Here is a 26781-nt window from a genome sequence, read left to right as displayed (position 1 = left end):
AATCGATATACAATTTCTTAACAAAATCAAGTACTTAGCAAAAGGTTGATTCTACATGATTGAGTTACATTTAAGTTCTATTGCCTTATCCTTCCTTGGCATCTATCACAAGCCATTTGCACTTTTTTTTTCGATGCAATAAATATATTCTCTCTTCTATCAGTTCAATGCAAACAAGAAGCCAAATTTGGTTTTGTTCACTTTCATTTGATGTCACTTGAAGACAATGTTTCAAGTCGCAAGACTTCAACTAGCAATTTACATACATGCACACATACCAAGTAATTAAGGGCACATGACATGACAATGCACCGAATAAGTCACTTATTGTTCGGAGTTTATTTGGATAATGATGGATATGAACTGCATGCAGGCTCTCTTTATAAAATAAGCTTAAAGTTTATGAAAAAGTGACAATGATCAAATAAGTATTTTTAATCGTATGAAAACGTGTTTTCCAAACATATCCTTGAAGTGAGTTAGTTATACGGTAGATAAGCTTAATAAGTTGTCTATAGTAGATAAACATTTAAAAATTATTGAAAATTTTAACAACGGTCAATAGTAATCACTAAAATAGTACTCCCTCCGGTCCTTATTATAAGGAATAATTTGGATTTTTTTTTGTCCTTTATATAAGGAACACTCTTTAAATCTATGCTTTATTAAATAAGTAATTTCTTTTATACCCTTATTGAATTGAATTGTATACATAACATATTCCAATGCTTAACATTAATTACACACACATTTCCTATACAAAAAAATTGGAGGCAAATTTTAGTAAACAAAGAGTCACGTAAATGGTAATGTAACATTAGAATTAATTAACCTTGTGTATAGGAGGAGTTACATTGGAATTAAGAATAATGGTTTAGTATATTGATAATTACAAGAGACAACAATCAATTAAGACCAAAGTTATTTTTGGAATTAAACCTAACATTTTAGAATTTTTAATAAAAAAAATAAGTCTCTTTAGTCTGTGTGTTTTTGTCAAACTATTCCTTATAATAAGGACCAGAGGGAGTATAAGAGAAGAGATATTCTCTTTGCACTTGCTCCAGACTAACAAGCGCCCATCAAATAACAAACTAAATGTAAAAATATTTTCTTAATTTCTTAAAAATTGTATACTCAACACCATATATAAAAATTTAAATTTTGATTTTTTAAGACAACCCTTTAATTTTTCTGGACAAAAAATTATTATTTCCTTTCTAAATTTCTTATAAAAAAAAAAGTGTCCCATCTTCTTGTAAAAGGTTAGAGGTCGATTCAAAATTACAAAAATAAATAAAGTTTATTCAAGAATTGTGTCTCCAAAAACTTAAACTTAGATTCTTCCAAATAATTGGTCTTTAAATTTTGTTTTTAGTTTTTATAAAGTTTTTAGCAAATTTTGGTTTCCAAAATATTTTTCGTCACAACTTTTGGTCAGTGCTTTTAAATCAACTCATGTTTATTTTTTAAACTTTAATTTTTTTTAATCGGTCATGTTTAATATATTATATAAATCTCTCTGACAGTCCTCGTGGGCATAGCTCAATTGGCAGAGTCATTGCATATAATATGCAGTACCGAAGTTCGAACTCTCTGGTACTTCAACTTATTCATCTTAAAATGTGAAATTCTAGCCACTGTACTATTCGACAAAAAAAAACTCACTTGCAAAAGGTAATTTTTTTTAACACCGATGGACTAAATATAAATTTTTAAATTTTTGACACTTAAAAATTCATATTTAATTTATCTTTTATTAAAAAAATTGTGGGAGTAATTCTTATAATATTACACAAAGGTAAATACGTTAAAAAACTTATTTATCTCAAAAACTAAATCATTAATGATGAAGACAGTGATGCAGCCCACGTATATATTGTATGCTGTACTAACTAACAAATAATATTTGTATTGTACTCACCTCAGGTCCTCCTAGTATATGAGGAAATTCACTTTTTAAATACATTAGAATATTAATGTATCTAGATTATACCATTGACCAGATACATTAACAATTTAATGTATCTAGAAAATGAACTTTCTCTTATATTAAGGACTAGAGGAGTACTAGTTAAATACAAAACCAGAAAATTAGAATTATTATATGATGGTTGATTTGACATAATTATTGCAAGTTTCGTAAAAAAAAATGATTATTGCAAGTTAATCATCCAAAAATAAATAAATTGTAGTTAAATACAAAAACAGAAAAATAGAATTATTATATGATGGTTGACATATGATTATTGCAAGTTAATCATCCAAAAAATAAATAAATAAGTAAATACAGCACACACAGATTATGATTTGTAATAAGAAAAATTATGAAAGAAATAAAATAAGGGTACTAAAATAAAAATGAGATGTAGAGATATTAGATTAGATATGGAGGTATGTAACCAAAAAAAAAAAAGTATGGAGGCAGATATAAAAAATGCCTATCATGTTAGATAGGTCCAATAAACTATTGACATGGTCACATGGGAGATTTGTTTCGTGCTCCCCATGCATATCCTTTTATGAGATATTCTTCTATGACCACAATCACAAATCAAATTTATTTAGGCGCACACACATGAATCTAATAAATTAAAAGAAAAATATAATAGTCAAATCAATCAATATCAATTTAATTATTTCTCTTTAATTTTTTAAATTTTTTATGTAAGTGTGCCTAACATTGAGGTGTTAGATTTGTGCCTAGATTAGACTTTCTCATCTTTTCATGTGTCGTGCAAATTTTTTAAAGGCTTAAATTCAGTTTTACTCCCCTATTTTGAATAAATAGGAATTTTATCTCTTTATTTAATTAAAACAGTAATTAATCTTTCTATGTAACTTCAAATTTAGTGGAGTTTGATTCTGTAGAAAGCTAACTCGATTACGATCATTTTGGTACCAGTTTGGTGAATTATTGATCAAAATTGAGTTATTTGCGAAACTTTGAAGTTGAGACTCAGAGGCAAACTGATACCTCAATGTAAATAGAGATTCTTTTGGTACCCCTTGAATTTTCTTGCACCTCCTGAAATTATCAAAATACTCATTTCGTTGAGTCCGACAGTTCTCTATTTAAGTAGATGACGGTGTAAAATCTTAAAAATTTCATGTTAAAAGATTTTTTTTTTTCCTCAAATTTCTCATTATTATAACGTCCGTTACTTAAATAAAAAAAGAGTAAAATAAAAAATTAGAAGAACGTGTGAGAAATACATGAGATGCCAAAAGAAGCTCTCAAATGTAAATGCGATAAATTTATTTTCCTTATAGAAATCTATTCTAATATGAGTAATGCTAAGGACATACCCACTAACACACTCCTTTCAACACGCTACTATCTATTGGGCCACATCATCACCTTTTTTTAAATCACTTACCTTGGTAACCAGTACAGCCGGTTAACAAAAAAAACATTTACTGCAAGCAAAAAAAAAAAAACTGTCTTCCTTCTCTGAGATCTGCGATTTTGTCCTTGCCGTGTTCTTTTCTCCACCGTGTTCTGTCCATCTCCAATGATTTCGTCTTGGTGAAGATATATATTCTACTCAATCGTTTTTGTTGCAACGTCCAATCGCCGTTGTCTAACTTGCACAAGAGCTCTTCCCTTTCTCTTAGACAAGTTGTTATTATCAATATGCTGATTGAAGAATTATTGTTATAAATTTGTTGAATCAATGGGTATTACAATGAAATCATTGTTATCAATTTTTTTAATTGATTAAAGAATCCTTGTTATCAATGGATACATCTTCTTTTATATTGTGATTTGGCAACTAGATTATGGCGTCATGGCTGGGTATGAGATTAAATTGGGAGAAAACAGATGAGACAAAGTGATATGAAGGGATGAATAAAAAATTCAATGGAGAGTGGAGAAGATGAGTAGTTTCCGTGAGAGAGAGAGTGAATATTGAATGTGATGAGGTGACCAAATAATAATAATAATAATAATAATAATAATAATAAGGACAAAACTTACATGCATTTCCATACATGCATTTCTTACTTTTCCTCTCACAAAGTGGTAGTTTTTTTTATTAAAAATAATATTCTTTTATTTTTTCAAAATGAAAAAACACAAATAACCACCATTAATCTACATGATATTGATGTCAAAAGACACTTAAAAAGTAATAGAGGGAGTATAACTTAAATATCCTGTAAATGGATTATTTGATAGATCCAATCTTCTAATAGATAGCTTTCCTGCTAGTGCCTATGCCAAAGCTATCCAATTTACACATGCTGATACTGCAGCCAAAGCCCAAACCTGCATTATTAGAATGTTGATTTGTACTGTAATTCAATCCTTATTGTAATAGAAGTTAGTTAGAAGATAGTGAATCATATCTCCCACAGGTGAGGGATCAAAGAAAAATCATTTTCAACCATCAGATATAATCAATGGTCAAGATCTACTAAAATCAAAAGGACAACATGTAAAATTGTCCACACAAGATATTATTGTACCTTTCTTCTTCACGCCTCATCAACTTCAACATTTTCATTCGACGGCGGACACAAATTCCGGCGAATTCTCAGACCACTGCCACCGACGGCAACCACCACCATCGGAGATTCTCTTTTCTTATAAGAGATTTCTTATTTGTTCATCTGTTTACTTCCTTTCCTTTTTCATCTTCCCTTCTTCTACAAAAATAAAAATTATTGGATCTATAATTTCTATAAAAATGGTTGATTATTTTCAAAATTACTTGGGTTTTGTGTTTTAGTTGAGTTTCATATAAATTAAAATATGAATCTGCATAATAATACACATTAGGGATTTTGAATTTTGTTTTGCATCCATGAATGAATAACAGATCTTGACCCATTTCAAGCACATTCATGACAACGTACATGGCAATATCTCCATCGATTTTGTTTTGAATTTTATTTTGCATCCATGAATATGAATCTGAATTTTGTTTAAATAATTTACAAATTTAAAACCCATTTCACAGATCTGCCGCCGTTCCCATCCATCACCGCCATTGAAAAATGCACTGTAATAGATCTTTACAGATTAATGAAAATTAATGTTTACTGATATTTGGAACAAAAACAACTCCCACCAATTCGGTTGTTGTTGTTGTTAAATTGAAGAGGAGACTTTTTTGTACTTCAATAGAGTTGGTATGGTGAAGAGGAATGTTGCAGTGAAGACTGAAGAAGTAGAAGATGGATTCTAGAGATGGTGATGAAGGCACGGTGATGATATACAATTAGATCTTGTGTGGATAATTTTAAATGTTCTCTTTTTAATTTTAGTAGATCTTGGCCATTGATTATATCTGATGATTGAAAATGATTTTTCATTGGTCCCTCACCTGTGGGAGATATGATTCACTATCCCACACTAGAATCCGCCTTGTTAGGATACCTAACTTACATGACAGTTACTTGCTACACAAGGTAACTAGTTTAGTTTAGAGAGAGTGCTATATATAGCTTTTTATTTTCGTAAATAAAAGGTTAAGTGAAATCAAGAACGTGAACAAAATTGGCTTGACAATGGTTAATTAACTAAACAACAATCTTAGCCATTCGGTATAAAGTAGAAACCAACACTGCATGAACTGAACTGCAATATCTTTGTTGTTGACGCTTTGCTCCTTCCGATGTTTCGGAGCTTATTGTAAAGAGATGATCTCAGTTCTTCTATTGCTTTACCTGATCATGTTAACCGTAATAAAAACACTGCATTAGTCTTAAAAAATAGTTATCTATGATCAGTATCATTATGTGATTCAATTATGATAGAACAAAAAGTAATAAACTAATGAAAACAGGAGAAAAAGAAAAGCAATGTTACAAAATTATAATTTAGACTGTGTAAACTTGGTGTAGAGAGAACCAAATATGAAATATTCTATGGAGGTGAGGACTGAGGGGAATACTTAGAGTGTGACATAATTCAGATGAGATTGTCTGTCATAAGATATCATTTCATCACTAAACTTTGATGCAAAATTTTCATCTTATTTTATTATTAAAAAAAATATAATTTCTCATCTGATTCTAACTGAAATGCATATATATATATATTTGAGATAACTTCACAGTACAAACTGTATTTTTATAGGTTTTGGATAAAAAGTGAATTCTAGCTAAATTACATATGGATAAACTTGCAATTTTATTAATTAAAAACACACAATATATTCATTCAGATTACAAACTTACAACCCAAAATCAAACAACAAAAATGAAACTATGACATTTGCACCATCTGAGTAGAACCATTGGTCCTCCTCACTCTAGTCCTTATCCTGTTCACTCTTCTCTTAGGCTGACCACCAAATAGCATCACAAGCCATCTAGGCTTTCCAATCAAAAACACAAAATATCCAATGCCTATTCCAATCACAAATCCAAATCCATATCCAATTGCCACTGGTTTCCATCCAAATCCAAATTTCTCTTCACTCCTAAAGTTGTTGGCTGGAGGTGGAGGTGGAGAATGAGGTTCAGGTCCACATTTCTTTGACAATGGAAATCCACATAGCCCCAAGTTTCCTTCATATGAATCATTTGTAAATGTATTGAACTGCCTTCCTCGAGGTATTTCTCCTGTAAGATGGTTATTGGAAAGATTCATGACTTCAATACTATTCATATTGGTTAATTCTGCAGGAATCACACCGGCTAACATATTCGATGAAAGATCCAAAGATTCCAAGTTTGTCAAGTTTCCGATGGATTGGGGAATATGACCGACGAGTCTATTATGGGAAAGATTAAGGCCTTTAAGTGCATGAAGCTCTCCAATAGAATTTGGAATCTCTCCTTCAAAATTGTTTCTTGACAAATCAATACTTACGAACAATTTTGGAATTCTCACCAGTGTCATTTCTTTCCCTTTTGTTGTCACAGTCACAGAATCAGTACTGCATGCATCTTTAAACACTGTACACCAAGGATCCATGTATATCAAACTGCTATCCCCACCAACTTGAGTAACATTCTTCATGGCTTCATAATTTTTGAAATAGGCTTTAGGTAGAAAACCACTAAAACTGTTGCCCGAGATATCAAAAATGACTAAACTTGGAAATAGATGTTTGATCTTTAAATTGGCAATGGGACCATGGAACCTGTTGTCTCTCAAAACCAGTACTTTCAAATCTTGCATAGTTTGAAGCCAGTAGGGAAATTTGTCTTCTAATCTATTGCTTCCAAGATTTAAAATGTTCAGGTATTTGCAATGGGACAAAGATATAGGCAAAAGGCCTTCTAATAGGTTTCCATTAAGGTTTATAATGTTCAGGTACTCGGAAAAGTTACTTGGCAAAGTGCCATGAAATTTGTTCATCTGTAGATCCAAAAATTGAAGGGATTGCAAATTTGAAAAACATTGTGGAATGATACCACTCAAATTGTTGTGTCCCAAGTTCAGAATTTCAAGGCCATCATTTATATTGCAAACTGTCAAAGGGATATCACCATTCAGTGAATTAAAACTAAGATCAAGTGAAACGAGATGTTCATTATTCACTGCCATTTCAATCAATTGATCTGTTGACGTGAACAAGTTTTGAGAGAGGTTTAAAACGTTCAAACGATTTGTTTCAATTAAGCAATTGGGCATTCCATTAAGTTTGTTATTGGAAAGATCAAGAATAGCCAAATTTGTGAAATTTCCTTGTAATTTGTGGAATTTGATCAGATTGACAGAAGCTAATTCTAATACTAGTAGCTGATTAAAACTATTAGAGACATTAGATTCAAAGTTTAGTGACAATTGACTATTCCATGAAAGGGATAATTCTGACAGATTTTGAAGTTTGGAGAAGATTTGAAAATTGATAAGACCACTCAAGTTGTTTGATTGTAGGCTCAAGTATTTTAGTTTTGAGAGGGTGAAAATGGATTCTGGAATATTTCCTTGTAACATGTTGTTATTTAGACTTAGTTCCTCTAAGGAATTTGATGAGAATGCATCACTGATATGCCCTGTAAGTCGATTGTTTGATAGATGTACTTCTCTTAAAGATGGCAAGGATAAACACCACAAAGGAATTGTTCCATTTAGTAAGTTGTACCCTAAAATCAAATAAGTTAGGTTTTGGAAACCTGTAATTTTGTTGGGTAAGGGACCCTCTAATTTATTAAAAGATAAATCTAAATAATAAAGTTGAGTCAAATTAAACACATCTGGGATTTGACCGGAAAATAAATTGAATGAAAGATCTAAGACAGTAAGTTGTTGAAGGTTTGAAAGTGATGATGGTATCTCACCTCCAATTTTGTTGGAACTCAAGTATAGTTCTTGAAATCTATTTGACAGAGGAAATACATTTGGGATTTGACCACTAAGATCATTGGAAGAGAGAGACAAATAAGTTAGATTTGGAAGAGTTAAAAGTGAGGATGGTATCTCACCTCCAATTTTGTTGGAACTCAAGTCTAATTCTTCAAATCTATTTGACTCGGGAAATACATTTGGAATTTGACCACTAAGATCATTGTAAGAGAGATCCAGAGAAGTTAGATGTGGAAGAGTTAAAAGTGAGGATGGGATTGAACCGTTAGATTATTACTTGAAATAGTTAGGGACGTAAGGTGTGTGAGGTTAGAAAAAGACAGAGGAATTGGCCCTTTTTTGAATGGACAATTTGAGAGATCCAAGATTCTGAGTGAAGTGCTGCAACTCAATTCTGGAAGTTGGCCTTCAAGCTTGTTCCATGACATATCTAGCTGTTGAATACTTGGTAAACAAAGAATGCTCTTTTTGAATTTTCCACTTAAAAATGTATTTTGAAGATTAAGAGTAACCAAAGAGGAAGATTGATTGAAGATCAAATCTATGGAGTTTGGTCTTATTGAAGACATATTTGTGTAATCTAAAAATAGGTTTCTTAAATTTGTTGCATTTTGTACAAGCCTCTTCAAGGTAGTCTCTTTCCAAACTAAGTCATAATTCCAAGAGAGATGAAGTGATTCTAATTTGGAAAGATGTGAGATTTGAATAGGAACTTCACCTTTAAAGTTACACAAAGTCAAGTCAAGATGTGTAAGACTTAGAAACCCACCAAACTTAAAATGAAAAGGAGAAGGATAGAAATCAATGTAAGAAAGATTGAGTTTTTGAAGGAGTGTAAGATGGTAAAGGGTACTGTTAGGATGTAACGTACCTTTAATTCTTTCACGGCCAAGGTTTAGACCAATAACGTGACCGGAGATGGTGTCACATGTGACACCATTCCATGAACAACAATCACTGCCATTTTTCCATGTTTCTGTTTTCAGAGGAGGAGGTTCATCGTAAGCAGAATAAGGGTTAGTATATATAGTGAAGGAAGACTTGAATTGAAGCAAAGCAGAGCTCTCATCATCATGACATAAAAAATTGAAAGAAGAAGAGAAAGATGGAAAATGGAAGATCAAAAGATGCATACATAGAAGCAACCAACCCATGAATGATTGATATTGTTTCATCAATGCAATGAAGAATTTGTGGAAAGTGTAAATGGTTTGTTTAAATGAAAGTAAAGAAAGTGTGATTGTATGAAATGGTAAGGAATGTTACATTAATATTTATAGCCAAATTTAATATACAATAATTTGATACATATTTTTATTTTTGCCAAATTTAGTTTTGGATATTTTTGCTTGATGACCACACACCGGAAACTAAATTATGTGAAGGTTATGGTACAAGTGGTAGATACTTGAGTCTCTTAACTATTTGGTCTAGGGCTCGATCTCCAGCTGGTGCGTATGGAGAAACATTTGTTGGGAGAGGTCAACCCCTTAAATAGATCTCAGTTATCTCGAATGAATTAATCTCTGCAGTTGCACGCGGAGGATACCTTTTGCTTAAAAAAAATTATGTGAAGGTGATTTGACAAATGAACTATATTAATTCCCTCATTTTCATGCAAAATAATTGTTGATATTTCTATTGGAATCTAAATTTAATGATCCTAACGTAAATTGAATAATTCCCTAATTTTCATTCTGTAAATTAAGGCTGGAAAATATATATATCCACATAAAATATTTTTTGACTGGTCGTAAATTCAATGAACTTGATCGTATAACATACTTCAATTGAAAATTATAAATTTATCAATAACTTCATTGTCTTAATATACATAATTTATAATTAACCATAAAAAATTATAATCATAAAAACATTATTCTAGTTTTATATATCAGTATTTTACAGTATTTCTGTAGAAATAATGTACTTGTTTTCAAAATGCATATACATGAAATGAAAAACGTGAACCATTTACATGTGTTGAATTGATGTTTTTCAAGCTTATATGTGTATGGTGGTGCATTTATGAAAATGAGTTAATGGCTTCTATTAGATAGAAGTGTGTATGCTATTTTTTTTTAATGGGAAATATATTATATATAGATATACAAACGAAAAATATATAAGATATATCAAAAATACATTCCAACAGAATCTAACGGTCTCTAAGGTAAGATAGAAAAATAAACAGACAAATAAACTACCAAGAATAGAAGTGTGTACGGGAATGGATTGTCTCCAGTGGATTTTCCACTGCATTCCCTCAAGTCCTAAAAATTCAAAAAATGTAGTTATGTATTCAGACTATTGAAATTCAACGGTTTTTTTAAAAGTTTGTCGTACGTTCAATTGAAGTTATCAGAAAAAGTATCAAACGGTTTTGAATTTTTATAAAAATTTGTGGAGTTGATCTACTCAATGAGATCTTTGAATTTAACGGGTGGATTGAAGAAATATAATGTCGATATCGAGTTATTAAGCGGAGTAAGTAAATGGAGACTTACTCCTGGAGTCAACGGATCCCTCATATATATATATGGGAAGGATCAAATTACATCCGTGTAACATTTGAGTAATGTTACACCTCAATAATGCTTTAACGAATTGAAATTTTACAAAATCCACCGTTGGATTGAAATATTATATTATATAGATCACCCATGTTAAATTGTACAAAAACCTAAAATTGTGTGATAAGTTTTTGAGATTAATCAAGATTAACGATATTCAATAAAAAACATAAACCATTAATTTTGTCGAGTCTAAAAAACATATCAAAAACATAAATCATTAATTTTGTCGAGTCTCCACAACCTTGCTAAGAAATAAAAAGAGACATCTATTTTTGAATTTTTTTAATTTGTAAAATGATTATAAAAGTATAGTTTTTTTTTTGGGTACAAAAAAAGTAATTTATAGGTATTTACTTTTGGTTTATATTATTTTTTATTATGAACATGAGCTTTGAATGGTTGAACTCAATCAAAAGTATTTTGGATTAGTTTTTTCATAATATTGTGGGCAAAGCTTTATATTTCTTCTAATTTTTAAATGAATTTTTTATTTAATCAAACAAATTAAAATGATTTTTCCTTTGCTTATTGGTAATCATAAAGTAAAAGTCAGTTGTGGATTTACCTACGGATTTTTTTAATGGATTGCAAGCCTTTCCTGCGAATTTATCAGCGGAATTGGCTGTAGATTTTATCTGAAAATTCTCTTTGCATATCTATTGTCAGTGTCCTTTTCTGCTTATGGTAATACTTCTGGTATTCCTCTTTATTAATTTTATTTTTCCTCTTATACTTTGAAACTTCTTCTATTTTTATTATATATATATATATATATATATGCATTCAACAAAAAAAAAAAAAAAAAGAAGAGAAGAGGGGAGTTGAGAAAATATTTTTAATTTAAAAAACAACAGTATCATATTGCTTGTTTGGCCAAATTAATTCATATATTCATTTTTTTTTAATTTTTTTTTTACCAAACTCACAAAAAGGAATCATATTAATTAATCTCTCCTTTGATTGATCCAAATTAGTCCTTGTCTGCCTTTTTATTGACAAGTATATAGCCTTATCTCTTGCTAATATGCACCATTCATTTTTTTATTTTGTTTTTACCAAAATATGCACCATTCATTTTATCCAACTCAAAAAAGATCTCACTCCTTCAATTAGTCCTTGTCTAATAAGCATCATTCATTTTCTAACACATTCATTACGTTATTATGATCGTTTGTGAATCTTTCTAACCCATAATAGTTTTCATTGATTGGGAAGTCAATGTTCTTGACAAGTAGTTGTTGTCTTTTGTTATATACCCTTTATTATTTATCATTTTAATAAACACCATTAATTTTCTAGTCCATCCAATTAAGTTATCATGTTATGTAAATTTGGTTGATATATGAAAGTGATATCTTGTTCTTTCTAAATTGACTTGGAAGTCTTCTCCAATCCAAAGATAGAACGTGTATGCTAAGCTGCATCAATTTTGTTTTATCGTCCCATTAAGAATGCTGGTGGAGACTATTCAAAAGGAAAATAATTCCACAAGTCATTTTTTATATTAAAAAAAGAATTATATTCCACAAGTCATTACTGTATAATAATCGTTTCATATTTATTTCCTGCTGTAGCAAAAAATTTCCAATCATATTGACTTAATTAGCGGCTTGAACAAAAATAGCTCAAGTGCATGGTTACAATAAAATAGATTTGCATATTAATTTAAAAGTGGTAGTAACTAACAACGCTTAAGAAAGCTTTAGATGGAACTGTTGTGAATTCGAACCGAAAACCATACCAATAATACTTAGAAGTGTGGGATAAATGAATTGAAGTAACAAAATCAAAATGAATGACACACAAAAGCTAAAACTACCAAAATCGATAAAGAGATACGAAATTGTTTATCCAGATCGATTAAAACCAACCTACTTTGGGGGAGAGAGACTAATACTAATTAACTAATACTAATTACAAATTAAATTAATTTGGTCAAGTAATATCAGTAGGTACTCTCCACAAGCTGGACTGTGGATGTCATGAAGGCCAAGCTTGGATATGAGAGTGAGGAATGAGGGACTGTGTAAAGGTTTTGTAAGAACATCGGCTATTTGAGCAGTAGAAAGTATGGGAAAAAGCCGCAGCAAACCACTTTGAATCTTCTCTCTTATGATGCGGCAATCTATTTCAATGTGTTTAATACTTTCATGGAAAGTGGGATTATGGGCAAGGTAGATGGCTGATTTATTGTCGCAAAAAAAGAATCAGCAGAAGAGAAAGAGATGTGCAGATCTTTAAAGAGGTACATCAGCCATTGCAATTCACATGATTTGGAGACAGTAGACTGCTTCTTGGATTTCCATGAAATGAGAGAGGAACATACAATAACCCGTAACAGATTTCCTTGTTGTACGACAAGTTGCTCGGTCAGAATCTGCAAAACCAGAAAGTTTTAAATTAGAGTTTGCTGAATAAAATAATCCTTTGCCAAGTGATTACAAGGTGTTAGAAACACTTCCCCAATTCTAAAGATTACCCAAGAGAAATTCTCTAACACTCTAGCCTTGTTGTTGGAAGAAGAACCCTAAAAACCTACATTTTTCCTCTCTCTTGCGGCTGAAAACGCAACAGCAGCATATATATATATATACCAGCAGCCCACGCCCCGCGTGGTGGACAGCTTATGAACCAATTTCCTGCTACAACAATTACTTCCTGCTTAGCCAGGGCCACGCCTCGCGTGATGGCCAAATCCAAATCCTGTTTTCTCCTCTTCACATCACTTCAAAGGCAATTCATAACAGGATCTCTGGATGGGTGAACTCTAGTTCATATTATTAAGAAGCTTTTAGTAGCTTTGAATTGGGAGGTGATTATTAATCATTCGTATCGTGAAGCTAATATTGTGGCAGATGCTTTAACAAAATAGGCATGAATAAGAATGTTGAATTTTCAAAGAGATTTAACTTTTTTGCGTTTGAATAAGCATGAATAAGAATGAAAATATCAATGTTCTTCTAGGTATAATAAGAATTGGCAAAGAAAAGATCGTGTTTCAATAAAATGTATATGTTTCGCAGCAAAGATCTAAGTCATAATGCTCTCTGCCTATCAGTTTTCTTGTTTGTATTTACTTCACTTGTATGGATCATGAAGAATCTTCCAAAGTCCACTCTGTGTCACTAGCCTAAACCCTTTGCTAAAATTTAAACAGAATACAAGTTTAGATGTGAAACTCTTAAACCTAGTTTTAGGGTGGATTATACATTTTAGGCCATTAAAATTAAAGCCAAGATTGAGCTTATTTTTCATGTTAAATATGGCCCTTTAACGAGGTCTTCACATCGGCAGCATAATTCGAACTCACGTTCTGTGTGATTTAAATGAAATCTTTACCAACTAGGGTAATTTTCCTTCAAACATGCTTGATGATAGATAACAGGGTCCAAGACCATGAGGATTGAGAAAGCTTTGTCACATGACCATGTTGTGCGTATTAATTAACTATTTATATGTTATTAGTAAGTAATATGACATTAAAGAATGTTTTAGTACATAAGCATAAAATAAATCTACATGATGTCATTCCTGTTTCATTCAAATCTCATAACTACTCAAATTTATCATTGTTAAAGAACTGTTCATTTTTTGAATGAGATGAGTCACATCACATCTATCTTGTTATTTTCATAAATGTTCTGCCTCCAATATATAGGCAAGTTATTGGTATGATGCAGTTGACTCATTTCATCTAAACATTACTATTAGATACTTAATTAGCCTCAACACCTTGGCTCTCATTATTATCATTGATTATGGAAAATTTGAGGGAGAATGAGATTGAGGACAATATTTCAATATATAGGAGTCAAATCAACTTTCATAACACCTATAACATTTGGAATCTCGCCTTCAAACTTGTTTCTTGCCAAATCAATAGTTACAAAGTTTATTGGAATTTTCACCAATTTCATATTGATCCCTTTGTTCATCACAGTCACAGAATCATAGGACCCTTCTGAATCCATTATATATAGCCTACTGATATTCTGTCCTACTTGAGTAACAATCTTCATGGCTTTGAAATTTTTGAAATAGGCTTTCCGTAGCGGACCACTAAAGTTATTACCCGAGATATCAAAAATAACTAAACTGGGAAATGGATGCTTGATCTTTAAATTGGCAATGCCACCATGCAAATTATTATCTCGTAAATTGGCAATGCCAGGCGGGATCTTCTATTTTGTTGCTGCCAAGGTTTAGAAACTCCAGCATTTTACATTGAGACAAAGATAGAGGCAAATAACCTTCAATTTGGTTTCCATTGAGATTCAGAACATGAAGATCACAGTCCTTTGAAAAGTCACTTAGAAAAGTGCCATCAAATCTATTCATTTGTAGATCCAAAACTCGAAGGTATGATAAATTAGCAACACATTCTGGAATGTTACCGGTCAATTGAAGTGAAGTGATTGAAGTGATTTCATACTGCAAACTGACAAAGAGATGTCATTGTCACGTCACCTTCCAGTAAGTTAAAACTAAGATCAAGGCTACTGAGCTGCACAATATTCAATGAGATTTGGTCTATTGAAGTGAAACAGTTTTGAGAGAGATTCAACGATCCTGATATTTCGAGCAACCAATTAGGCACCCTTCCATTAAGTTTGTTATTGGATAGATCAAGATGATACAAACTTGGAAGTTTTCCTAACAAATTGGGAAATTGAGTCAAACTCAAAGAAGACAACTCCAATTTTGTTAGTAGAGAAAAATTGGAATTGACATTGGATTCAAAGGTTAGTGATAATTGGGTATTATGTGAAAGGGAAAGAGAATTCAAATTTTGAAGTTTGGAAAAGTGTTGAAAATTGATAACACCACTGAAGTTGTTTGATGATAGACATAGTGTAGTTAGCTTTTCAAGGTTGAAAATTGATTCTGGAATACTTCCTTGTAGCTTGTTGCTGCATCATAGAGATAGCGTCTCTAACGAAATGATGAGATTGCACCGATATGGCTGGTAATATTATTGTTTGCTATATCTAAATTTACCAAAGAAGGCAAAGAAAATAAAGAGGAAGGAATTGCTCCATTGAGCATGTTGTCATTTAATCTCAAATTAGTTAGTTTTTGGAACCCCCTAATTTGTTGCATTTTGTATAAGCCTCTTCAATTTGGTCCCTTAAAGATATCTCCGTTAATCAATTTGGTCTTTTCCGTCCATTTTTCTGAGGACCAAACTGATTAACGGAGACGTCTTTAAGAGACCAAACTGATTAACGGAGATGTCTTTAAGGTACCTATTCAGACTTTTTTTTCTTCTTTAAAGACCTGTTCAGTCCTTTTTTTCTTTAAAGGACCAATGTGAAACCAAAAATGTTTTAAGAGATCATTTTACTAATTAAACCTAAAATATTTATCATATTTCAACCAAAATAGTGGAACTAGTTACACAAATAGTCATCTTAACTCAAGAGCAGGATCTGCTTGTCGCATAATAAACTCAATACTAAAGTGTTAATGCTTTGTTTACCTGAAACAAAGAAAACAAAAAGAAAACAAAACAAAACAAAAGAAAGTATGTAATGTAATATTTATAGCTAGTTTGGTCCGTTAAAGACATCTCCGTTAATCAATTTGGTCTTTTCTGTCCATTTTTTCGAGGACCAAACTGATTAACGGAGATGTCTTTAAGAGACCAAACTGATTAACGGAGATGTGTTTAAGAGACCTATTCAGACTTTTTTTTCTTCATTAAGGACCTGTTCGGTCCTTTTTTTTTTAAGGGACCAATGTAAAATCAAAAATGTTTTAAGAGACCATTTTACTAATTAAACCTAAAATATTTATCATATTTCAACCAAAATAGTGGAACTAGTTACACAAATAGTCATCTTAACTCAAGAGCAGGATCTGCTTGTCGCATAATAAACTCAATACTAAAGTTATTATTGCAAAATGGAGAAAGAGAATTCTACAATTAGAAATTATCTCTTTGAATTTTGTAGCATCATACTTTGTGGTCAAAATTTTACCTCTTTCGAAGAATTTGGAATTTAACTCTCAACCCCTCCTGAGATACGCTCACATGGACATACATTGAAACATATTATAGAATGGAGTTTATTCAGATCCTAAATTAAAAGTTTATATACTACTCACTCCATCCCAAAATGAGTGACCTAGTTGACTATTTTACCCTTATCAATACATAACTTTGACGATTAATATTTTTAATTGTATAATAGTAAAAATTATATAAATTTGATATCTTGAAAATACTCACCGAGACGAATCTAACAACATCTTATATGCTAATATTTATTTTTATATATTAGTAGAAAATATGATCAAAGTAAGATATATGAGTACATAATCAAAATGAGTCACTCATTATGGACGGAGGGAGTGCCATTTATTTATTATCCTAAACAAACAAAAGATAAATCATTCATTTTCTAGACCATCTATTATGTTTTTTTGAATGTTTTGGGTCTTTTGACATTAATGCTTTTAAGATGAATCGTTTTCTACAGGAAGTGATTGTCTCCCATTAATTTTTCTTATGTAAACTTAGCCCTCCATTAGAAGGTTTTTCTTGAATATTGGTATAGTCAAAATGTAAAAAGTATAAATTTTAATTGTTTCAATGCAAAACTTTTTCTTTATTTCTTTTTTTAGCTCCTTAACTAGTATCCGGGACACTAGTTAACAAGACCCTTACTTTTATTATCTTCCAGTCGTCTACATAGACTTGGGACTTGGGAGTCTTGCACTGTGGGTTTTATTTTTTACATCCCATTAGGGTATAAGCATCAGCATATGGCCTCCATAGTTAGGGCTGTTCCCGACAATTTAGAGTCCCGACCTTAAATATTAAAAGTGGCCTCTTAATAATTTTTTTTAAAGAATAATAATCTTTTAAACTGTAAATAATATAATTAAATAACATAAAAAATAGTCATATTATAAGGAGAAATTACATAATTTATAATTTTAATCATTTTAAAATAATTTGACAAACCAATAGTAGGGGTGTGCATGGTCGGATAATTTGACAAACCAAACCATATCCAAACCGAAACCATTTAATTGGATTTGGATTTATAACCATAACCATATTTTATTATAAACCGGTTATAAAACTGGTTATAAATTTGGTTATGGATATATAACCAGTTATTTTAACCAAACCAAATTTAAAAGCGGTCATTTTTTAAATCCAATTTTTAACCGGTTATTTTTAAATCTGATAAAAAAAATCAGTTATTTCCTTTTAAAAACCGGTTTTAAGACAATTTAAAAAAATCTTTTATTTTTTTGAAAAAAATCTAAATTTAGTAAAACTTGCGTAAAAAAAATAGTAAAGAAATCAGAATTTTATACATAGAATAAATTCCTATATTTTATTTGGATAATGTAATTGAATTTCCTTCATTTAATTTTATTTATTTTAATAAAATCGACCATAAACCCACAAATTGGCCGTAAAACCGAAAAAATCGGCGGAAAAACCTAAAATCGGTCAAAAACCATAAATCGGTTGAAAAACCTAAAATCGACCAAAAGCCCTAAAATCGACTATAAACTCTAAAATCGGCTGAAAACCCAAAAAATTAATCGAAAACCCAAAATCGACCCTAAACCCAAAAAATCGGCCGAAAAACCTAAAATCGGCAAAAAACCCAAAAATCGACTATAAATCCTAAAATCGACCGAAAAACTCAAAAATCGACTATAAACCCTAAAAATGGGCTTATAGTCGATTTTAGGTTTTTCGGCCGATTTTGACGTTTATAGCCGATTTCAGGATTTTGGGTCGATTTTAGGTTTTCGGCCAATTTTTTTGGGTTTCGGTCGATTTTTGGTTTTTCGGCCGATTTTTTGGGTTTTCGGTCGATTTTTGGTTTTTCGGCCGATTTTTTGGGTTTTCGGCCGATTTTAGGGTTTATAGTTGATTTTTGGAATTTTGGCCGATTTTAGGTTTTTCTGCCGATTTTTCGGGTTGCCGGCCGATTTAAGGGTTTATAGTCGATTTTTTGGATTTTGGCCGATTTTAGGTTTTCGGCCGATTTTTTGGGTTTTCGGTCGATTTTTGGTTTTTCGGCCGATTTTTTGGGTTTTCAGCCGATTTTAGGGTTTATAGTCAATTTTTGGAATTTTGACCGATTTTAGGTTTTTTCTGCCGATTTTTAGGGTTGCCGGCCGATTTTAGGGTTTATAGTCGATTTTAGGTTTTCGGCCGATTTTTTGGGTTTTTCGGTCGAGTTTTGGTTTTTCGGCCAGTTTTTTGGGTTTTCATCCGAATTTAGGGATTATAGTCAATTTTTGAAATTTTGGCCGATTTTAGGTTTTTCTGCAAATTTTTTGGGGTTTCGGCCGATTTTAGGGTTTATAGTCGATTTTTTGGGATTTTGGCGAATTTTAGGTTTTTTCTGCCGATTTTTTGGATTTTCGGTCGATTTAGCGTTTATTGACGATTTTAGGTTTTTCGGCTAATTGCATTCTGGTTAAAAGGGTGGACATCCATTTTATCAACCGGTTAAAAATATGGACAAACCGATCCAAAATTTATGGTCTGGATAAAAACCATATTGTCAATATCCCGTCATTTAAATTTGGTTAAGGATATGGATGAGGTTTTTATTTGATAACCAGTTAATTTGTGCACCCCTACCCAAGATCATTTAGATGAGATGCCACGAGTCTCTAATCAAAGTCCTGGATTTTATCTCTAGTTTGAGCATGCGACAACCCTTAAACTCTCAGATTGAGTCCCACTGTGTAGTGGTGGTAGGAGTGGGGAGAAGAAATGGAGAGACATATCTTCATATACATAACACACACGGAAATACGTGGGGTCGAGATGGTTTTGGGTATGTGAGCTTAAATCTTTTTCACCAGCTTCAGGGAATCAAGTATGCTTCAGTGCCATATTGGGTGTAGCATTTTTGGATTGGTATTTGTTTGGACATTGTTCCATATTGGGTGTAGCATTTTTGGATTGGTATTTGTTTGGACATTGTTCCATATTGGGTGTAGCATTTTTGGATTGGTATTTGTTTGGACATTGTTCCATGAGAAATATTGAGATGAAAAATAGTTCATGTAGAGTACTTTCTTGATTATGGTATGTTTGTAGTAGATGATAGTATAGGAAAAGGATTGTACTATCATTTATGGTTGTGGTATGTTGAACTATGAATTTAGATCACATTAAAGGGAAAGTTGTCTTCTGTTTTAAGTTCATTGCTTGAAAAATATGTTCGATTATTATTACTTTTGGTAATAAGTTCTAAAATTGTCCTTTGATTTGATTTTGTTAGAAGATTGTTCTAAAATTGTACTTTAAATTGAGGATTTGGTGGAATTCTAACGTAAACATTTCTATCAAATTTTAAGTATTTTTTGAACGAATTATTTATAAATTATCATAACTTCTTTTTCTTGGGAACCAAATTATTATATCATGGAATGTCTCTTTAGTTACTCATTTTAATCACCAATGTATGTATATATCTTTTGTCGGTCACTTTCTATAACGACAATATATCACACATTCAAGTATAAACATATTTGTTTATCCATTTAGGTTAAGTGTGTATTTTGAAAACAAATTTTCCACTTTTACAATTCACGTCAGTGAAGAAGCTACTTCGTGTTTTCAAACACCATAAATAAATAAGTTTGAGAAAATAACACAAGGGTAAAAACACTTGTTCACAAAGTTGACACCTATAACTTGTATACTTGAATTCCAAACCCTCGTGTGCAACAAACAAACTAAATTTCAATCATCATATACTTTGACATTAAAAAAATGATTTGGCAACCAACATTAAGTATATGGAATTAAGGTAAATCATCAAGTCTTGCAACCAACATTAACACGCCAGCCAGGGTAATAAGAAAGAGGGATGGATAGAATTCAAGGCAGAGATGAAAATAATAAAACTTCAGTTGTTGCTCTAGCAATCAGGGGTAATAAGAAAAGAAAATATGTTGTACAATGGGCACTTGATAAATTTGTTCATGAAGGGATAAGTATCTTCAAGCTTATTCATGTCAGGGCTGTTATAAATGGAGTTCCTACACCAAGTAAGATATATATATATATATATATATATATGTTGGTTGCTATTTATGTAGCCATATGTTGGGCCCTTAGCAGTGCGCTTCTAGTTGCAGCCAAGAATGCATTTCACCGCTATCACGGTCATAGTTCCATTATTTTCACCTCAATCCGTCATTAATGGATTGCCGAGACATGCATTTCCTGGTGAAATCGATATGCAAGAAGATGCAAATGGACGTTATTACGAATCTTCTACTTTCATGGCCTTGAGTTTTGTTCTTAAAAGAGGAATTGCAAGGGACATTACATACCCTTTAAGTGGTCACTTGTCGGATACTATGCGGAAAATGATGATAGGGCTTTTGAACGCGATGTTGAAATTTATCGGCCGTTCAACATCCATATTAATATTTATAGCGGAGAGATTCGACTTATTTTAGAAAGACATGGACCACTCATAGGAACTTTTTATTGCAGTGGAAAAATTTCTGAATATAAAAAAGTGAGTAATTTTATTTTATTGTCATCCACACTTTTTTCTTAGGAAGTCTATGTATTATATTAACACACTTTTTTTCTTTTTTACTCTAGCCACCTTCTATCCACAGAGAGGCAAAAAATCGCATTAAAGACAAGATTGGGTCCCACTGTGTAGTGGTGGTAGGAGTGGGGAGAAGAAATGGAGAGACATATCTCCATATACATAACACACACGGAAATACGTGGGGTCGAGATGATTTTGGGTATGTGAGCTTAAATCTTTTTCACCAGCTTCAGGGAATCAAGTATGCTTCAGTGCCATATTGGGTGTAGCATTTTTGGATTGGTATTTGTTTGGACATTGTTCCGTATTGGGTGTAGCATTTTTGGATTGGTATTTGTTTGAACATTGTTCCATGAGAAATATTGAGATGAAAAATAGTTCATATATAGTACTTTCTTGATTATGGTATGTTTGTAGTAGATGATGGTATAGGAAAATGATTGTACTATCATTTATGGTTGTGGTATGTTGAACTATGAATTTAGATCACATTAAAGGGAAAGTTGTCTTCTGTTTTAAGTTCATTGCTTGAAAATTGAAAAATATGTTCGATTATTATTACTCTTGGTAATAAGTTCTAAAATTGTACTTTGATTTGATTTTGTTAGAAGATTGTTCTAAAATTGTACTTTAAATTGAGGATTTGGTGGAATTCTAACGTAAACATTTCTATCAAATTTTAAGTATTTTTTGAACGAATTATTTATAAATTATCATAACTTCTTTTTCTTGGGAACCAAATTATTATATCATCGAATGTCTCTTTAGTTACTCATTTTAATCACCAATGTATGCATATATCTTTTGTCGGTCACTTTCTATAACGACATTATATCACACATTCAAGTATAAACATATTTGTTTATCCATTTAGGTTATGTGTGTTTTTTGAAAACAAATTTTCCACTTTTACAATTCACGTCAGTGAAGAAGCTACTTCGTGTTTTCAAACACCATAAATAAATAAGTTTGAGAAAATAACACAAGGGTAAAAACAGTTGTTCACAAAGTTGACACCTATAACTTGTATACTTGAATTCCAAACCCTCGTGTGCAACAAACAAACTAAATTTCAATCATCATATACTTTGACATTTAAAAAATGATTTGGTAACCAACATTAAGTATATGGAATTAAGGTAAAATGATAGGATTCAAGGCAGAGATGAAAATAATAAAACTTCAGTTGTTGCTCTAGCAATCAAGGGTAATAAGAAAAGCAAATATGTTGTACAATGTAGCAAATGCTTTCAGAAGGGAAGTGGAGTGGCGAAAAAATCAAATGCTTCTACCTTTTAAGAGTTTGTGTGAGCAAAGAAAGGTAAGGTATTGTTGTTCATGTAGATTAATTACCATTGCTATCATCACAAAAGTACCAGAATTTCTAATACCTAAAAGTTTCAGGTTCAACATTCTTGTGTTGCAGCATAGTTAGTACATAGTTATGAAATGCTCTTGTAATGGGTAGCATTAACATATATTCCTTGATTCATAATTTCTCAAGCCCTTCCGTCTGGGGCGTCGAAAATAAGGAAATATTTTAAAAAGGATCATCTACAGTTTATCATGATAATATTCAGTTACCATTCTATAGCACATAAGAGATTTCAATTCTAGTATGCTTGGTTTTAAAGATCTGCTTATCGATTGCACGGAAATTTAGCAAGTATTGCATAAAAAACGTCAAATCCAACTTTGTTGTTTAGAATAATCAATGTTTGAATGTATATCAGACTTTGGCTCAGTTGCATCATCTTCTGCTTTACATTTCTATCCCCTGGCAACATGACGACATAAAGCTTTCTCGAGTACAGATCAGACCCTTCTAAGCACAAGTCCTAATTTAAGTGAAACTAATCATTTAGAGCCCAATCTCTAGATCTTGGGAGAAAAAATGCGGATACAAGTTCTTCTAAAAACTCATATATTGATCATGCTCTAAGCCAGGCCTCTAGTGGCGGAAGCATTTCAGATACCGAGTCTTCCATTTATGGTCAAAACTATGCGAAGTATGTGCCACAAGGTACTAAACTTCCAACACCAAATAGGCAGGTAATTGAATTCTCTTTTCTTTTGACTTGATGAAATAGTACATATTTCCAAATTCCGGTTGGATTCAACTTCATTTTACAATTTAACTTCCTTTGTCGTCGTTTATAACCAGGAAAACTATAACCTTGATCTGGAAAAGTTGAGAATTGAACTAAGACATGCACAAGGAATGCATGCAGTAGCTCAAACTGAGAACATTGGTGCATCACAAAAGGTAATGTCTCTTTCTTATCAGCTGTCATCGAGATATAATATGCTACGTTAGTGATTAGAGGATGAATTCTCTTTCTCAATTGGCATTATTAAAAGAAATATGTTAGAACAGAAATCTCAGTTCAAAAGAAAACAAATATGAAAAATGCAAAAAATAACGGAGTTCGGCCGATTGTGCCTACATCTCTGATTGCGTAGCGGCTTCACTACCTTTCTATTAATCAAGCTTAGGGTTTGCATAGTATAACTTGTATTTAAATACTACGATCAGTTTATAAGATTATCCTTGAACCGTACCCATGAGAGTAACATCTCTTAATTGCTTTGAGCAGCTGAATGAACTAACCAAGAGAAGATCAGAAGAATTAATCCATGAAAATGAAGGAGATTGTTGCTAACTAGGAGATGGCCGAGGAATTAGCAAATCAATAAAGAGAGAAATGTCAAGCTGCATCAAGAGAAGCCGAATATCTGAAACAACGTGCTGCAAGAGAAGCTGCAGAAAGAAAAGAAACGGAGTTAAAAGCTATTCATGCTGCCAAAGAGAAAGAAAAGCTTGAGGGTGCTCTGAGTGGTTCCACACCTCAGCACCGAATATTTACGTGGGATGAAATAGGTTCAGCTACTTCATCTTTCTCTGAAGATCTGAAAATTGGAATGGGTGCATATGGAGTGGTGTATAAGTGCACTTTGCATTACACAACTGTTGCTGTTAAAGTTCTTCACTCTAATGGAAACTGCCACAGCAAGCAATTCCAGCAAGAGGTAAACATTGTTCCAAATCGTAAGACAAAAAAATTATATAATGCTTTCATTTTCTGTAGTGATATCTTACACTTCAGATGACAAGTTGTTTATTTTCTCATCTATATATTTATGTTTGTAATCCTATTTCAAATATGATGTTTTCTTGTTAAAAAATGGAGTGGCTCCCTCCCGCAAAATCGTGGATTACACGTGAATTTCATCTAATAATATCTTCTCGTTACTTCCAGTTAGAGATATTAAGCAGAATTCATCATCCAAACTTGCTTCTTCTTCTTGGTGCGTGTCCTGATATCGGATGCCTTGTGAACGAATACATGGAAAATGGAAACTTGGAGGATAGACTACTCCAGAAAAACAGTAATGACCAAATCCCATGGTTTCATAGGTTATAGTTTCAAAGAAGGCAAAGATAACAAGGAGGGAGGAATTGTTCCATTTAATAAGTTATCATTTAATCTCATATCAGTTACCATTTAATAAATGTAAGAAAGGTTAAGTGATTAGAATTAATGTAATATACTACCTTTAATGCCTTCACAGATAAGGTTGAGGCCAACCACGTGACCAGAGATGGTGTGACATGTGACACCATGCCACAAGCAACAATCAGTCCCATTTTTCCATGTTGCTGTTTTTGAAGCAGTTTCATCGCAATAAATTGAGTAAGTAGTTATATTGAAGGAAGACTTGAATTGAAGCAAAGCATCACTCTCATCATCATGACATAAGAAATTGAAAGAAGAAGAAGATAGAAAATGGAAGAGCAAAAGATGCAAAAACAGAAGCAACCACCCCATGGATGACTGATTTTTCTTCATAATGAAAATGAAATGTAGATTGTTTGTTTGACTGAAAGAAAGTGTGCATGAAATGTAGACGTTGGCAGCAGACCACCAATTTTGTTGTAACTCAAGTCTAATTTTTGAAATCTATTTGACTTGCGAAATACATTTGGGATTTGACCACTAAGAGCATTGTAAGAGGCATCCAAATAAGTTAGATGCGGAAGAGTTAAAAGTGAGGATGGGATTGAACCGATAAGATTATTTCTTGAAAGAATTAGGGAAGTAAGGTGTGTTAAGTTAGAAAAAGACTGAGGAATTGGCCCATTGAATTGACAATCAGAGAAATCAGAGATTCTGAGAGAAGTGCTGCAACTCAATTCTAGAAGTTGGCCTTCAAGGTTGTCATTGCCTGACATATCTAGCTCTTGAATATTTGGTAAACAAAGAAGACTCTTTTTCAATTTTCCACTTAATCCTGTTTGTTGAAGATTAAGTGTAACCAAAGAGGAAGATTGATTGAAGATCAAATCTACAGAGTCTGGTCTTATTGAAGGCATATCAGTTTGTTCCAAAAATAGTTCTTTTAAATTGGTTGCATTTTGTACAAGCCTCTTCAAGGTAGTCTCTTTCCAAACCAACTCATTTTCAGAGAGATGAAGTGATTCTAATTTAGGAAGATGTGAGATTTGAATAGGAACTTCACCTTTAAAGTAACAATAAGACAAGTCAAGATATGTAATACTTAAAAAGCCACCAAATAAATGTAAGAAAGGTTAAGTGATTAGAATTAATGTAATATACCTTTAATGCCTTCACAGATAAGGTTGAGGCCAACCACGTGACCAGAGATGTTGTGACATGTGACACCATGCCACAAGCAACAATCAGTCCCATTTTTCCATGTTGCTGTTTTTGAAGCAGTTTCATCGCAATAAATAGAGTAAGTAGTTATATTGAAGGAAGACTTGAATTGAAGCAAAGCAGAGCTCTCATCATCATGACATAAGAAATTGAAAGAAGAAGAAGAAGAAGATAGAAAATGGAAGAGCAAAAGATGCAAAAACAGAAGCAACCACCCCATGGATGACTGATTTTGCTATATTTTCTTCCAGTTGTAATATTTTCTTTATTTTTTATGATAAATAATGACTTTATTGTTTTTCCTCAATTCCTATATTTTCCTGGTCAACCAAATCTTAGTGACCGAATTAATCTTAATTGGTCTAGTGGTATGTTTGATGTTGGACTTTTTAGTGGGTTGGGTCTTTTTACTCAATAGTCCAGCTTTCCACTCCTTGTCTTTTTATTTTACTCCAAACAAACGATGGAAGAATATTGGGGTTTGATGATTACTCCTTCAATCTTTCGTTCTTGTTTCTATGCAACCAGTCATTTTTTGCGACATTATTCCATAGAACTCCATTGCAACTTCACAATCTTGCAACATATGCATTATTATATTCTAATTGATTATTTGGTGCTGCAAATTGTATTGCCACCAATGATGATGATGAAGATGCTCAAACTGTCCATTATGATGACAGTAACCATGA

The 26781-nt window shown here is 32.1% G+C and overlaps 1 protein-coding gene and 1 pseudogene across 1 annotated transcript; both read right to left on the bottom strand.

Annotated features, from left to right (window-relative positions):
* Positions 1-6061: 6061 nt before the first annotated feature.
* LOC123919822 lies at positions 6062-9509 on the bottom strand (annotated as a pseudogene).
* On the bottom strand, positions 8932-26322 carry LOC123919823 (receptor-like protein 19). Its single transcript, XM_045971830.1, has 3 exons — positions 26030-26322; positions 24967-25931; positions 8932-8987 (listed from the first exon to the last, which is right to left on the bottom strand). Exons 1-2 carry the CDS (start codon positions 26307-26309, stop codon positions 25258-25260), a joined length of 954 nt encoding a protein of 317 aa, XP_045827786.1. The 5' UTR covers positions 26310-26322; the 3' UTR covers positions 8932-8987; positions 24967-25257.
* Positions 26323-26781: the final 459 nt, after the last annotated feature.

This window comes from Trifolium pratense, linkage group LG4 (assembly GCF_020283565.1).
Source record: "Trifolium pratense cultivar HEN17-A07 linkage group LG4, ARS_RC_1.1, whole genome shotgun sequence".
NCBI classification, from domain to species: domain Eukaryota; kingdom Viridiplantae; phylum Streptophyta; class Magnoliopsida; order Fabales; family Fabaceae; genus Trifolium; species Trifolium pratense.
This window is presented reverse-complemented; position numbering and strand designations above follow the sequence as displayed.

What these genes read in the sequence shown, in the direction of transcription:
- LOC123919823 (XM_045971830.1), bottom strand. Translation starts at nt 26,309, where the DNA reads ATGGGGTGGTTGCTTCTGTTTTTGCATCTTTTGCTCTTCCATTTTCTA. An exon ending in TATCTGTGAAGGCATTAAAG is followed by an intron (nt 25,932 to 26,029) that starts GTATATTACATT and finishes GTTACTTTAAAG; the next exon opens with GTGAAGTTCCTATTCAAATC.